The sequence below is a fragment of the Phyllostomus hastatus genome, unplaced genomic scaffold (genome assembly GCF_019186645.2).
Source record: "Phyllostomus hastatus isolate PE091 unplaced genomic scaffold, TTU_PhHast_1.1 phas_contig_62, whole genome shotgun sequence".
Classification (NCBI taxonomy): Eukaryota; Metazoa; Chordata; class Mammalia; order Chiroptera; family Phyllostomidae; genus Phyllostomus; species Phyllostomus hastatus.
This window is the reverse complement of record NW_025333921.1, coordinates 16337316-16352280: the sequence shown is the minus strand read 5'-3', so window position 1 is coordinate 16352280 and position 14965 is coordinate 16337316. Positions and strand designations below refer to the sequence as shown.

Here is a 14965-nt window from a genome sequence, read left to right as displayed (position 1 = left end):
ATAAACTCATTGCCAAAATTCTGTGGCACACAGAAAAATATATTCTTTGCTGATCTGACCAAAAAAAAAAATAGGTGTAATTTTGATTCATTCAAACCAGATGGCTATCATTGGGTCAGCTGTTGTCATTTTTTTATTTGACAATCTAAGGGAAGAGAGCTAAGTATCCCTGACATTATAATAAATAGTCAGGTATTGCATGTTTTGAAAATTCTTGTGACACACTGGTTGAAAATTGCTGTTCTAGGGTGTAGTTTAAGAAGTAGACTTTCGGGTTAGAGTATATATACATGTTGAGGTTTACTGATATTGGCAAATAACCCTACAGTGCTTGTACCAGTATATGCAAGTGTATGGAAGTAACCTCTGCTCCACATTGTTGCCATTTGTTCTTATAGAAAAATTTCTTGATGCTACTGCATGGAGCATTCAATTTTTAAATGTTCATTTTTAATAATAACTGCTTAAGTGTGGAAATACACCTCACAGTATAATAATGGTATTTAATCATATATGTGTTTTCTTAGTTTTATTATTTTTGTGTAATCTGCCATTAATCTATTTTATCAAAATATTTTAAATACATATAAAATGTTCAAGTTTTATTTTTAATTGTACATTTTTAGTTTTACTACATTTTGTGAAAGTAATGTGCCTCAAATTGTTTTTATTTTTTAGAATTTGAGGATTGGTCAAACAAAGGTATATTTTCTTTATGGTGCAATCATTTTTTGTTGTTGTTTTGTTTTTTTAAGATTTTATTTATTTATTTTTAGAGAGGGAAGGGAGGAAGAAAGAGAGAGAGAAACATCAGTGTGTGGTTGCTGGGGACCTGGCCTGCAACCCAGACATGTGCCCTGACTGGGAATCGAACCTGCGATGCTTTGGTTCGCAGCCCGCGTTCAATCCACTGAGCTACGCCAGTCAGGGCCGCAATCATGTTTTAAAAAAGGATAGATCTGTCATGAATTGCTGATATTAGGGACTCTACTGACTAGTACCTCACTTTCTTGTTTTGTAACCCATTTTTTCCTTGTAGTCTTATGTTTTTTGAAATATTTTATATTATCTACATAAAATTTTATGAAAAAAATGTATTATGTACAGATACTTTTATAAAATACCCTTGTTTTACTATTTCATGCTCACCAGTGTGGCAAAAATCAAAAGTCTGAGAATACCAGGTATAGTCAAGGTTTGAAGAAATAGGAAACTCTCGGTGCTGCTGCTGAGAGAGCTGATTGGCAAAAACTGTGTATAGGAGTTTGACAATATTCCTATAAAGCTGAAAACGTGTACACAATCTGGTAATTCCACTTTTATGTATGATACTTCAGAGAAACTCTTGAAATCATGTGCAGGAATATTCACTGCAGTTTATTTTCAAAAAGTGTAAAATCGTAAATTAAAGTAGTGCCTAAAAGTAGAATGGATCACACACTGTGGTAATTAATATACGGGGATGCTGTATAACAGTTAAAATGAATACGCTTGATCTAAGTTATCAATCTAGATTTCAAAAACATAGGAATATGATACCATACAGATAAGAGTTAAATACACTTGACAGTATAATACAATATTTATTAATACATCTAACATGTATGTATATATGTATACATATATGAACTGAAATTATACATATTTATGATAGTTTTGGCCTCTAGAGAGAACAAAGGAAGCATCACCTTTATCTTGAAGTTTAATATCTGTAAATAAAAATGAATATCTGAAACCTAAAATAGTACTCATTGCAATTTTCTTGGAATTCCAGAAGTATTGTCACTGTTCATTCCTTTTCTCCAGGTTGTGGCATTATGGTTGATCATCTTAAAATGTTTTCTGTACTATTCTGTATTTCCCATGTTCTGCACAATGAAACATTTTTTTTTTTTAATTATAACCAGAGAGAGAACTTTGATTTAAAAAGACGCATCTGTCTTATTTACCCCTTGTTTTCTTTTTTGGGGGTGGGGGGAGTGGAGTGTGTGGGACACTTAACATTCCCCTGAGGCCAATATTTATAATTCCCAGTGTATTGTCTTTGTTTTTCCTCTGTTGTATATTTGCTGATCTCATTTTTTCTCTATGTGGCTTAATTCAAACCATTGTCATGTATCATATATTGAATTTACTTTTCTGCTGTATAGGTTAAAGAAGAGATGCTATTTGAAGCATTAGTTACAAGGAAGACTGTGACAGTGGGAGAGAAGCTTATTTTACCATACAAGCTGGCAGAGGTACGAAGAGATTTTCTTTGGATTGAAATACTCTGAACATTTTTAGAAGTTTGGGTTTGTGTTGTTTCTCTTAACAGAGTGAAAATAACAACCAGAAAGAAGTGTTGACTGAAATATTTCTAGGGTTTTGGAATTTGTGAACTTAGATTCAACTTGGAAACTTAAAGTCAAATGTGATAGTAGCAATAGGCTTTCATTTTTTTTAAAGATCCTAATTTGTTCACCATTCTTAGGTTTCATACTAATATGGGGTGAATTGATGGTAGGTGGAATTATAAATGAGTAGTATTTGACCTAGTTGATTATAGTTTCTTGAGGCAGTTTTGTTTCTCTTGGCAGTTCACTGCCAAGTAAACTCGCCTGGTTTACTTTTTCAGTTTTTCTGTTCACTCTTTCTTTCCTTCTGACCTTTGAAAGATAGGGTGCCCTACAACAGTCTTTGTCTTTCCTTCTTATATTCTTTATTTAGATTACTTTACCTAGTCCCATGATGTTAAATATTATCTGTATAAGAAAGCTTCCAGGTGAGGTTTTTTTGCTATAGTGAGCCATTATTCTTACTGTACTAATCAGGTGTATAGAAGCAGGAATCTATTTTATAGTGCAATTTTATTAAAGTGATAAGAAATCAAACTATGACAATTATAAAAATAGGATAGCAATATGAGATTAGAATATACAGGGGTGGGAAAATAGTGACTGAACTGTAGGGAATGCTTTGTGGGCTGACATTGATTTATTTATCCCACTTTGGGTCTCCCCTAACTGTGCCTACAAGTCTACATTTCTTCATTATGTCAGGTATCTTATGTCATATTTAATAGTCTCCAACTTTGAGAGCCCCTTTCTAAATAACAGAAAAATAACAAACCTTTTTTACATAAATGGTCACTGTTTATCTATTTTCTTTAACAACATTTTTCATTATAAAACATTTATATTTACTTACATTTTTGACTTTAAACTTTCTAAGATTGTTTTTATAGTTTCTGCTTTATTTTTATTTACATTTGTTTAGTGTACTTATTTAGAAATATTTGAAAACTTTGTGCTCAGAAATGTGTTACGCATTAGGTATAAAATGAATTCAGTATTTCACCTGAAGAGCAATGGAAAGCTCTTAAAATATTTTAAACAAAAAAGGTGTGTGAAGAGTCATTTGGAAGAGAGTATATTTGTTTTCTGTGAGTATATAATAGGCTTAGCCACTTGATAAAATACATACTATTATCTGACAGTTTCCATGGATTATTAAATCTGGGCACAGGTTAGCTAGGCATTAGGTTCAGGGTTCCCAGGCGAAGTCAAGTTGTCTGTCAAGGCTATGATGTCATCTGAAATTTAACATCCTCTTCCAAGTTCACAGATTGTCCACAGGATTCAGTTCCTTGCAGTTGTAACACTTGAGAATCTACTTTCTATTGAATGTCTGGGACCATTCTCAGCAGCTAGAGTCTACTTGCCATTTCCTGACATGTGGTCCTGCTGACAACATGGCAGTTGGCTTCTTCTAGGCCAGCAAGAGAATCTCTGATGAAGAAATTGATTTAAAAAAACCTTTTTTTTTTTTTTATGAGAGAGAAAAGAAGGTGGCAGGGGAGAGGAAGAGAGAGAGAGAGAGAGAGAAACACTGATTTGTTGTTCCATTTATTTATGCATTCATTGGTTGATTCTTGTATGTGCCCTGACCAGAGATTGAACCCACAATCTTGGTGTATTGAGATGATGCTCTAACCAATTGAGCTACCCAGTTGGGGCAAAATCAGTTTATTTTTAAAGAGCTTTCTCTAAGTCAGCTCTACCCAGGATAATCTTCCTATGATTAACTAAAAATATCAGCTGATATTGGGCCATAATTAAATTTTAAAATGTAATCTTCACTTTTTGTCATATAACATAAGACAATTAGGGGAGTGAAATCCATCATATTTACAGTCCTGCCTGCACTTAAGTTCCGTACATGTGATACAGAATATGTACCACAGCAGATGGGAATCTTGAGGATCATCTTTGGATTCAAAAACAGAGGATAAAAGTGAATGTGGAGGCTGTAGTGGTACTGAGGAGAAAGATGTTTGCTGCTTTGTCTAGAATGGTGGGATATTGATAGAAATGAATATATTTAAAACAAGAAAAATTTAGATGCTACAATCAATAGAATCTGGCAGTGGTTTGCTTACTGGGAAGCAAGGAGGAAGAAGTAATATCAAGGATCCATCCTAATTTTCTGGATCATACAACTGTAATTATATTGGTACTATTTTCAGTGAGATAGAAGACACTAATTGAGGTCTTATTTGGGTGGGAAAATATTAATTAGTATTTGGGCTTATTGAGATTAAGGTTTGATAGGACTGCATTTCAGAGAACAGAGGCTGAAAGCATATATATTGGGAGTTATAGGGTAAATAGATATTGTCATACTTTGGTAAATGTGGATTCTATCTGACTGTGTTTTAAGAAAATAGTACTATAAGCCATGAAGAGGTTGGATTTAGCTTTTAATATAATATAAAGGTCTGTCTTTTAACTAAAAATATTCAACCCATTTATATTGTGATAACCAATGTGTTTTCTTTTTTCTTTTTTCTTTTTTATATCTTATGCTTATTTATATTCAAAGTGTTTTACTTTCGCTGAGTATGATCAGATTATCTTTTTCTCTTTTTCCCCTCTGGGAAAAATAAAATGGAAGTTCTTTCTATATATTCTACTATAATTTTATTGATATTTTAAAGACAGCTTTGTTGTAACTCGCCTAAGTATAGAATTCTAGGGCCACATTTCTTTTTCTTTCAGAACTTGTAAACATTTTAAAATTATTTTTGAGTTGATAATGTTAAAGATGAAAATTGATACCTGTCTTCTCTTTGCTAGTTGTTTAGCTAGTATTTGTGTGTGTGTGTGTGCATAAATTTAAAGCTTTCATATTTTTTTTTACTGTAATTTAGAAATTCATTCATCACCTGCATGGTATAGGTAATGGTATTGTCTTCATTTTGCAAACGTATAAGCTAAGCTGTAGCCTAAGAGTTTAAATAGTTTGACTAAGGTCACACAGAGTAAGTATAGAAACTGGGATTGTAAGATAGACAAGTTATTAATCATTACTCTCCACTTCCTATAAACTTCAGAACTGAATATAAATATATACCTGAATATACAAGCTTCCAAATAGTCCCTAGGTGATAAATACATAAATTATTGTATCCTCAGTGCTAAGACAAGACTCTCTAAGATAACATGCCCCACTTTTAGGTTGTAGTACTTTTTAAATGTTGAATTTTCTTTAGTAGAATTTATGTTTTAAAACAATTTCAGGTTTACAGAAAAATTTAGCAGATGGTACAGAGTTTACATAAACTGGGAAAAATTTGAAGTGCAGGGAAAATAAATTGCATAACTCCATAATGAAAGAATTGTTATTTTGTGTAGGGATGGAGAAATTGTAGAGATTATTATCAATGACAAGAACAACAAGCTGAAGACAACCAGGAATGTAATTGTGTTGCTGTTATGATAATATTTTAAGAGTCTGACTAGGATTCTGCAGGTAGCCGATATCTTTTTGCTAACAGATTTATTGCTTTGTCTGTAAATAGTCTTCCCCACTTCAGCTGGCAAGGTTCATTTGTTTGTAAACTTTCTAGTATACCTTCTTTACCAGCTTTTCAGTAAAACTATTTTGAACTGAGTGACCTGCATTTCCACTTATCTTTCAATTAGTTTTAGCCTGGATTCTTTGAGTTGGACTAAGTTAATGAGTGTATATAGAAAACTTCAATTATAGGCTATTTATATTGAGAGAAAAATTAATTTATAATTTGTGATAGTAAGCTTTCTTTTCTTGAATGAAAGTAAAACATACTTTGTTGTAATATCTTAGTCAAATTATTGCCATTTTCACTTGTACTCCTAACCCTTTCTTTTTTTTCAGGCTGTGACAGTGAGGAACTCCATGGCTAAGTCTTTATATAGCGCCCTATTTGACTGGATAGTTTTTCGGATTAATCACGCACTTCTGAATAGTAAAGATTTGGAGCAAAATACCAAGGTATTTAATCCATAGATTATATATTTTTCCTCGAAAACTGTGTCAATAAAATGGTTAATACATTAAATTTAAAAAGACAGAATTATATAAAAGTCATAAGAATCATTTTTTATCTGTATTCCCTGCTGTTTCCTTCCTTATTTCTTTTTTTATTACCCTATTCAGAGGAACTGTTCTTTGCAGTCTGTGTCTTTGCAGACATTTTTTCTTATGTACTTATATTTCTGTAGATGCACATGTAGTGTTGCTTTTAAACATAAAAATACAATTACATTGTTGTCAAGGTAAGAAATGTCCAAACCTGTTGAGAAATTTTTACGGGATCATTTGAGCCAAACTGGCACCATATGCCAGGGAATAGCAGGATCTCAAATGCTGTGGAGTATAGTGGTTTTGTGGGTTCTTCTATGCATTTGAAATTAGAAGAGAAAAAAGAAAGATTACATGAAGGTGGGAGGAAGCAACAGGATAGTTGAGATTATGTGCTTTCTTGGGGGTTAACACCCCCTTGGAGGGGTATTACTTACGGCATTTCAAAGGTATGTTAGCCTAAATGCACAAGAACAGTGGACAGGCTGGCTGAAAGCTTTTCACTAAAGAAGTACTAGGCCTGGGGCATGACTACTCAACCATGGTCTGCCCAATTAGGAATTTTTGAGCAAATCGCCTTGTTAGGTTACTTTCCACAGAACCCCTTTAATGCACACTATCTGTATTGTTTCTACAACTTGTAATTTTTTTTTACTTAGTGTGTCTTGAAAAATATTTCTACCTTACTATTTTTTATTATTACACTTTTAGAGTATAATGTTTTATATTCAATTTTTTAAAAATTGAATTTATTGGAGTGATTGTTAAGAAAATTATATAGGTTTAAAGTATGCATCATCTATTGTATTGTGTGTTCACTACCTTCTAATGAGGTCTCCTTCCATCACCATTTATCTTCCCTTTACCCTCTTCTACCTCTCCTCACCCCCATTTCCCTCTGGTGATCACCATATTGTTGTCTGTGTCTATGAGGTGGTGTTTTTTTTTTTTTTTTTTTTGCTTAATCCCTTTACTTTTTTCACCCAGTCCCCCAAACCCCCTCCCTTCAGACAGCTGTCTGTCTGTTCCCTGTATCTATGTGTGCCTCATTATTTTTTAACAACTGTAATATATAGTTTGGATGTGCACCATAAATTCACCCATTAAAAGTATATTTCATTTGTTTTATTGTTAAAATGATAATGTAACAAATATTCTTTATGTACATTTCTCTAGGACAAAAATCCTTAAAATGAATTGATGGATTTAAGGATATATAGATTTTAAAATTTTGGTAGCTGCTGCTAATTTGCCTTTTCAAAAAATACTCTGGCTTTTCAAAAAAACATTATACACTTCTACTAATAGTGTATGAAAGTCCCTATTTCCTTTCCTCACATGGATGTTACCAGTATTTTCACCTGCTAATCTGATAAGGAGGACTAGCCCATTTTGTTGCCAGTGTTTGTTTTTTTTTTTTTATCCTCACCTGAGGACACACTTAATGATTTTAGAGAGAGGGGAAGGGAGGAAGAGAGAGAGGAAGAGAAACATCAATTGGTTGCCTCTTGCACATGCTCCCACAGGAGACTGAGCCACAATTCAGCATTGAACCTGTGACTTTTTGGCTTACTGGATGATACTCCAACCAGCTGAGCTACACCAGCCAAGGTGCCAATGTTTTTAATGATAGATGAATATTGAGCATTTTCTCATGTTTTCTCTATTTTATTTTTTTATATGTGTTTCCTATTTTTATATTTATTTTTTGTTATCCTCTTTAGGTATCATTGTGGATATTGTAGAGACCTAAGTTTGACATACATTACATATATTTCCTCTTGATTGTAAAGATTTGTTCATGTGTTTTTTAAGCCCGTATGTTTTAAACTTTTGTGCAGTGAATTCTGATATTCTCTTTGTTTATTGTCCTGGGCTTGCTTTATTTATTTTTCTTACATAGAAAGACCTCTTCAGCCCAAGATTATATAATATTCTCATACTTTTAGAATATAATCTTTTTGTTTTGTTTCTTTTTAAGATTTTATTTATTTATTTTTAGACAGAGGGGAAAAGAGGGAGAAAGAGATGGAGAAAAACATCAATGTGTGGTTGTCTCTTCTTGCACTCCCCGCACTACGGACCTGGTCTGCAACCCAGGCATGTGACCTGACTAGGAACCGAACCAGCGACTCTTTGGTTCGCAGGCCGGTGTTCAGTCCACTAAACCATACCAGCCAGGCGAATGTAATGTTTTATATTCAGTACTTTTTTCCAATTGGAATTTGTTTTTAATATAGTACATTTTAGAATTTAATTTTAATTATTTAAAAATTATTTTCATTTTTATTTCCTGCGAACTTTCATAGAATAGTCTACCTTTTCAGGCTGTTTAGAAATGTCATCCTTTAAAAAAAAATTTTAGACATTTAAAAATTTTTTAACATTGAAAAAACCTGATTTTAGAGGGGTTAGGGAAAGAGAGAAACAGACAGGGACAGAGAGAAATCAGCCTGTTGCTCCACTTATTTATGCATTCATTTGTTGATTCTTGTATGTTCCCTGCCTGGGGATCCAATTCACAACCCTGGCTTATCCGGATGATGCTCTCACCATCTGAACTACCTGGCCCAGGCCTAGAAATGTCATCTTTAATCCTCCTCTTCTCGGTGGGGATCATGTGTACTGTCCTGGTTCCTGTAATGTACTGAGGCCAAGGGAAAGGGCTCCAGCCCTCTTGGTGTTAGTGGCTTCCAATAGTTCTGTCATCAAGTGCTGGGACATGGAGAAAAGGAAAAAATAAAAAGAAATGTCATCTTTATTACTTAATTTAAATGTAAAATTGCATTTATCTGAACTTTTCATGCTTTGTGTAAGCCCATAGTTACAGTATTAATTTTCATTGTAATCTAATTTACCAAATTGACTTATTTTTGAAGGCTATTATTTTCATAAGGACTTAGAATTTAGTCAGCAGAATTAAACAAAATACTTTATTTTGGGTGGGGGATAGTAGGAAATAGAACTGAATTTTATAAATTTAGATAATTATAGGAAACAAATCACTTACTGGAGACTTTTAAAAATGTCTTACTATGTATAACTCATTACATCAGTTTGTTTGGTATCTGTCTTAGCACCAGTGGAGAAAAATTGTTTTCATTTAACCAAAATTGTCATTCAACTGTATTTCAAGAATGAGGTGGAGTGGTGAGAAGAATGTTGGTTTTGGTATATTAGAGTTAAATCCTTGTCATCCACAGTAAGAAGTTAGAAGATAATTTCTATAAGTGAGATATCAAGAAAGAGAAGAATAAATATTTGGCCCTGGCCAAGGGCCAATTAGTTAGGTCAGTTGGTTAGAGCTTCATCCCTGTATGCCAGGAGTGTCAAACTCATTTTTTGCTGGAGGCCACGTTATCCTTGTGGTTGCCTTCAAAGGGCCTAATCTAATTTTAGGACTGTATATACGTAACTGCTCCTTAACTAGGGGCAAGGAGCTCAGCACTGCCACCAGGTAGAAACAAGTTACCAGGCTGTATAAAACAAGGTGGAGGGCCAGATTCAGCCTGCAGGCCTTGTGTTTGCCACCTGTGCTATATGCCAAGGTTGTGCATTAGATCTGTCAGGGCACATACAAGAATCAACTAATGAATGCATGAATAAGTAGAACAACAAATCAGTGTCTCTGTCTCTCTCTGTCTCTTTCCTTCTCTTTCTCCCTCTCCCTTTCTCTTTCTCCCTTTCCTCTAAAATCAATAAATAAAACAAAAATTATTTAAAAAATAAGCATTTGTATACTATACTATACTATACTATACTATTCCATACCAAACAGCTAAAATATTTGAGTGTAGTTGACTCTAGGGTGCAGAAATAGAGGATGGAGGAGAGATTCCTGTTTTTAAAAAATAATTCCTTTAGAACTATTTAACATTACAAACCTTGTGCAGTTTTTTAAAAGACATTTAAAAATTTATTTATTTTAGTGAGAGGGGAAGGTGGGGAGAAAGAGAGGGAGAGAGAGATTGATGTGAGAGAGATACATAGATTGGTTGCCTCTGGCATGTGGACCAACCAGGGACTGAATCTGCAACCTAGGCATGTGCCCTGACCAGGAATCAAGCCAGTGACCCTTCGTTTTGTGGGATGATGCCCAGCTAACTGAGCCATCCTGGCTAGGGCCTATTTTTTTTAAATAAAAATTAAAATTTTAACCTCAAGAAACCATATATTCTGATATTCAGTGTTGTTTCTGGCTTGCACGAAGCTGGTTATGCATTCTTTTTTTTTTAAGATTTTTATTTATTTATTTTTAGAGAGGGAAGGGAGGCAGGCGGGGGCGGGGGGAAGAGAGGGAGAGAGAGAGAGAGAGAGAGAGAGAGAGAAACATCAGTGTGCGGTTGCTGGGGGTTATGGCCTGCAACCCAGGAATGTACCCTGGCTGGGAATCGAACCTGGGACACTTTGGTTCCCAGCCCGATCTCAATCCACTGAGCTACGCCAGCCAGGGCTTGGTTATGCATTCTTGTCAGCTTGGTTTTTAAAGCAGAAATCTATTGGGATATGGAAGTCAAAGTAGAAATTGAATGGTCCTTTTGGTTAATAACAAGGCATAGATAGGAGTGACCTAGTTTTATTGAAGCAACTTTTGTCTTCTCATAACTTGTTGTTTCCATTCCTTTTACTCTTGGAGTTCAGGGATTTCTGAGATTGAGATAACAGGCTGCTAACCCTGCTTTGTCCATTTATGTAGAATAATCAGTGGATCTTATGTGTTAAATTTTTGGATTTCTAAAATAGGATAAAAAGAAAAGATGAAGATGATGAGAACTAAAATGCTTTTTAAAAAATTAATTTATTTTTAGAGTGAGGGGAAGGGTGGGAGAAAGAGGGAAAGAAAGAAACATCAATGTGTGATTGCCTCTTGTGTGACTCCTGCTGGGGACCTGGCCTGCAACCCAGGCATGTGCCCTGACTGGGAATCGAACTGGAGACCCTTTGCTTCACAGGCCGGCAATCAGTCCACTGAGCTACACCAGCCAAAGCTAAAATGCTTTTTATTTGTGCTCATTTGGTTCAACATTAGCCATCCCCCCCACCCCAATCTATTCTCCACTGCTGTAGAACTTTGAGCATTTTGTTCCTTATATTGTAAATGATATTCATGAACTAAAATTGAGCATCATTTTTTTAACTATAATTTTTTCCTGTTTTACAGACTTTGTCTATTGGTGTTCTTGATATTTTTGGGTTTGAAGATTATGAAAATAACAGCTTTGAACAGTTCTGTATTAATTTTGCTAATGAACGTTTACAGCACTACTTTAATCAACACATCTTTAAATTGGAGCAAGTAAGTACCTAAATGTATATATACTTGCCCCCCTGACATTCCTTCAGTCCCCACCTTCATACATACATACACATAAATTTTTGAGTCATAGTCACAATAAGTGTTTTAAATCTTGGATTTCAATATAGATATTGTAGTTTTCATATTAGTGTAAGCAAATGACAGGTTTTGAGTTGTATCATACTGGGTTGTTGTTGTTTTTTAGTAGGTCCCAAGTAGATTTAATAATATGTGCTTGTTTGATTGTACCTTTGAATGAAAAATGGGTGGGTTTGTTTTGGGTTTCTGTTGTTGATTTTTAATTGATGACATGAGCTTGGTCACTGTGTAATGCAAAATATGCTTGTTTGATTGCTTTGGCCTCTTAGTTCCAGAGTGGGATAGAGGAGCTTATTAATGCAATCCCTAATCAACTCAGAGTGTGGCTAATAGTAAACAGGACAGTATAGGGAGACCAAAATTGGTAACTAGATATTTCTTGTGAGAAGCTCAAATTGATTTAGTATAGGAAGAGTGAGCCATTGGTTTCCATGAGAATTCTTAGATTAAATACAGAGTAAAAGAAAATGTGGAGGCTTTCTCCAAGCCAAGTTGAAGTCAGTAACAAGTTAAGGTTGTGGCACAGTATTTCAGTTTGTATGAGAACATAAGCAGAAGCAGGGTTTACATTCAACTCAAGGGAAATGGTGAACAAATAAAATGAACAGAAAGACCATAACAGGCCTACAAAACAGAAAAAAAAATATCTTCCCTATCATTGCTTTCTGTCCTACCTCAATTTTGCTTAAAGGGTAATAAGAACTGAGTATGCTAGCAGAGGCAGCATTGGTCTGGTCATTTTAATGAATGCTTAAAGATTTTAACACATGACTTTTTAATTAGACTCTTCCATAGAGCTGTTAAAAGACAGTATTATTTGCTATAATATTAGCTAGCATTATGTACTGCCTACTGTTTCATAGGCAGGTGCTATTATTTTTATTCTAGTTTTAGAGATGATGCCTAAAGCAAATATTCAAACCTTAACACTCTGGTTCTATAATTTTTGTTTTTCATCAGAAGCGGAGTTGGGATTGGTCTCTTGACTTAGTCCAGTGTTCTTTTAACTAGTTAGTGCCATATTAGAATTTTTAGCTCTTGAAAATGAGTATGTGTTGGAGGATAAAGGAATGCATTTTGTTGACTGTGTTCTGTATTTTACAAAGGAAAGCATCACCTGTTCTGTAGATCATTAAACAGAAGACTGCTTAAATTGCTTTTGAAGAAGAAATGCATTCTGTTAATTGTGAACTGAAATTATTCTTACCTTTTCTAGAAGTCTAGCTTAGACATGGAGGATCCATAAGAAATGCCTTATTTACCTAAAAACATATACAAAAATAAAACCATTTATAAAAATGTGTTCATAACTACTTGGGTGTAGTTGATTCTCATTGATTTTCTACTGTGAATGTTATATTTTTAGGCAGTGTTGTGGAATTACAGGATCTGAAAACAAACTAAGGCATATATGTTTTTTCTTTTACATCTTAGTTTTCTCTTTTGTAATTTGTGATGTAATGCATATGGTTTTGAGGTACTTTCTGGAAAGTTTAGAAACCTTATACCTGTTTATTATCTATTTTATTCTTTCTCTGCTCATGTTTTTTCTTTTAAAGTGGATTTGCTGGGAATAAGAGATTTAAAGCATTTTAAATATTAAGTGTTATTTATCAGTGGTACCTGGTATTAGATGGGTATCCAGTGATTATATGTTAAATTAATTTGAATACAATATCAGTTTAGAGGATAAAAATGTTTGAAAATGGAGAAATAGAAAATTAGCAAAGATTCTTTGGTAGAAAACATCTTGAAGATATTATTGAAGTACACCTTTACAGTTTGTTCAAAAGTAGTACTTAAGTGCATAAGATGTAATAATTGCAATGTAGGATAGTAAGTGCTATAATTAGACATAGGGTAAAGTAGTGATATAAAGGGTGAAGTTGATTAGGACTTCCTGAAGGTCTGCAAAAATTTCCCAAGGATGAATCTGGAGTATAATTTTGAATAGAAGGTTGAGTTTATCAGATTGTCAGTGGTGAAAAGATATTTTAAACAAAGATAACAATATCCTTAAAACTGTGAGACATAAAATGGCACAGCACTTTTGATGAAATGAAAATAGTTCTGTGTAGCTAAAATATGGGATACAAAATGTAGAATGTAGGCAGGAAGAAAGGTAAGTTTCATGAGATAGCCTAAGGTCAGATAGTTTTGTGCCTTGTATACCATAAAGAGAAGATTAGAATTTTTTCTTTAGAGAATGAGGAGGCATTTGAAGTATCTTTAGCAGAGGATCTGAATTGGAAATGGGGAAGATGGACTGAAGAGAAGTGAACTGAGGGAAGGGCATAATCTATGAGCCAAATGAAGTAGTGTGGGTGAGTGACTGAATCCTGAATCAGGGTTTTGTTAGAGAGAATGTGGAATAAGAGAGAGACCAAAAGAGGATTCTGTGATTTGAAAATATATTTCTTGTCCTTATTTTTAATAGTACTCTCTTCTTAGTTCCTTTACTTGCTTAGAATTATCCTTCAGGTCATTGTTTCGTCAATAAGTAAAGTAATGATAGTGTCAGGCACTGTCTTGGTATTGAAGATAGAAACTTTGAGTGCAGGGATCTTATTTGAGGAGTTGATAGTCTAGTGAATTTTTCTTTTGTCTATTTCACTTCTGGGGATGTCAGACTAGGACATTTTGATCAAACTTGCCAATATATTTGAGTACCTTCAAACAAGTAAAGTTTTACAGCTCTTAGATCTGTAAGAAGGAAACTCAGGGAGATGAGCCCAACATTTGTGGACTTCTCTACTCTGGTAGAGAGCTACTGATTCTGAAGGAGTCAAGGCTTGAGAATCTGAGAAGCTGAACAGGATTTTCTCCAGATTCAACAGCAAAGAGGAGCCCCCTGGCAACCTCCACAAGCTTAGGTTGAGACCCCATTAGTTGAAACAACTTTATGTTTATAAGTAGGCTTATGAAATAATATGAAAAAATACTTTCCAAAACTGACATATAGGCAATACAAATTTAAAATCTGTAACTATTAAAAAATTGAATATGTAATTAAAAATATTTCCATAAAGAACATTGTAAGCTAAGATGGCTTCACCAGTGAAACATGAAAGAAGAAATAATACCAGTTTGACATAAATTGTAATGTGAAATAGCGAAAAAGCGACAATTTTCAACTCATTTTAGGGAGCCAAGAGAACATTGATATTCAAATCTGTCAAGGATATT

The 14965-nt window shown here is 34.1% G+C and overlaps 1 protein-coding gene and 1 pseudogene across 7 annotated transcripts in view; both read left to right on the top strand.

The window, feature by feature from the left end:
• MYO9A (myosin IXA) overlaps positions 1 to 14965 on the top strand; it is a 234135-nt gene that overhangs the window by 50101 nt on the left and 169069 nt on the right. For all 7 annotated transcript variants that reach the window (XM_045848730.1, XM_045848731.1, XM_045848733.1 and 4 more), the window contains 3 exons: positions 2151 to 2240; positions 6178 to 6294; positions 11546 to 11680. In XM_045848730.1, coding sequence (XP_045704686.1) covers positions 2151 to 2240; positions 6178 to 6294; positions 11546 to 11680 — 342 coding nt within the window. The remainder of the gene's footprint in view (positions 1 to 2150; positions 2241 to 6177; positions 6295 to 11545; positions 11681 to 14965) is intronic.
• Positions 8981 to 9110, top strand: LOC123825355 (annotated as a pseudogene).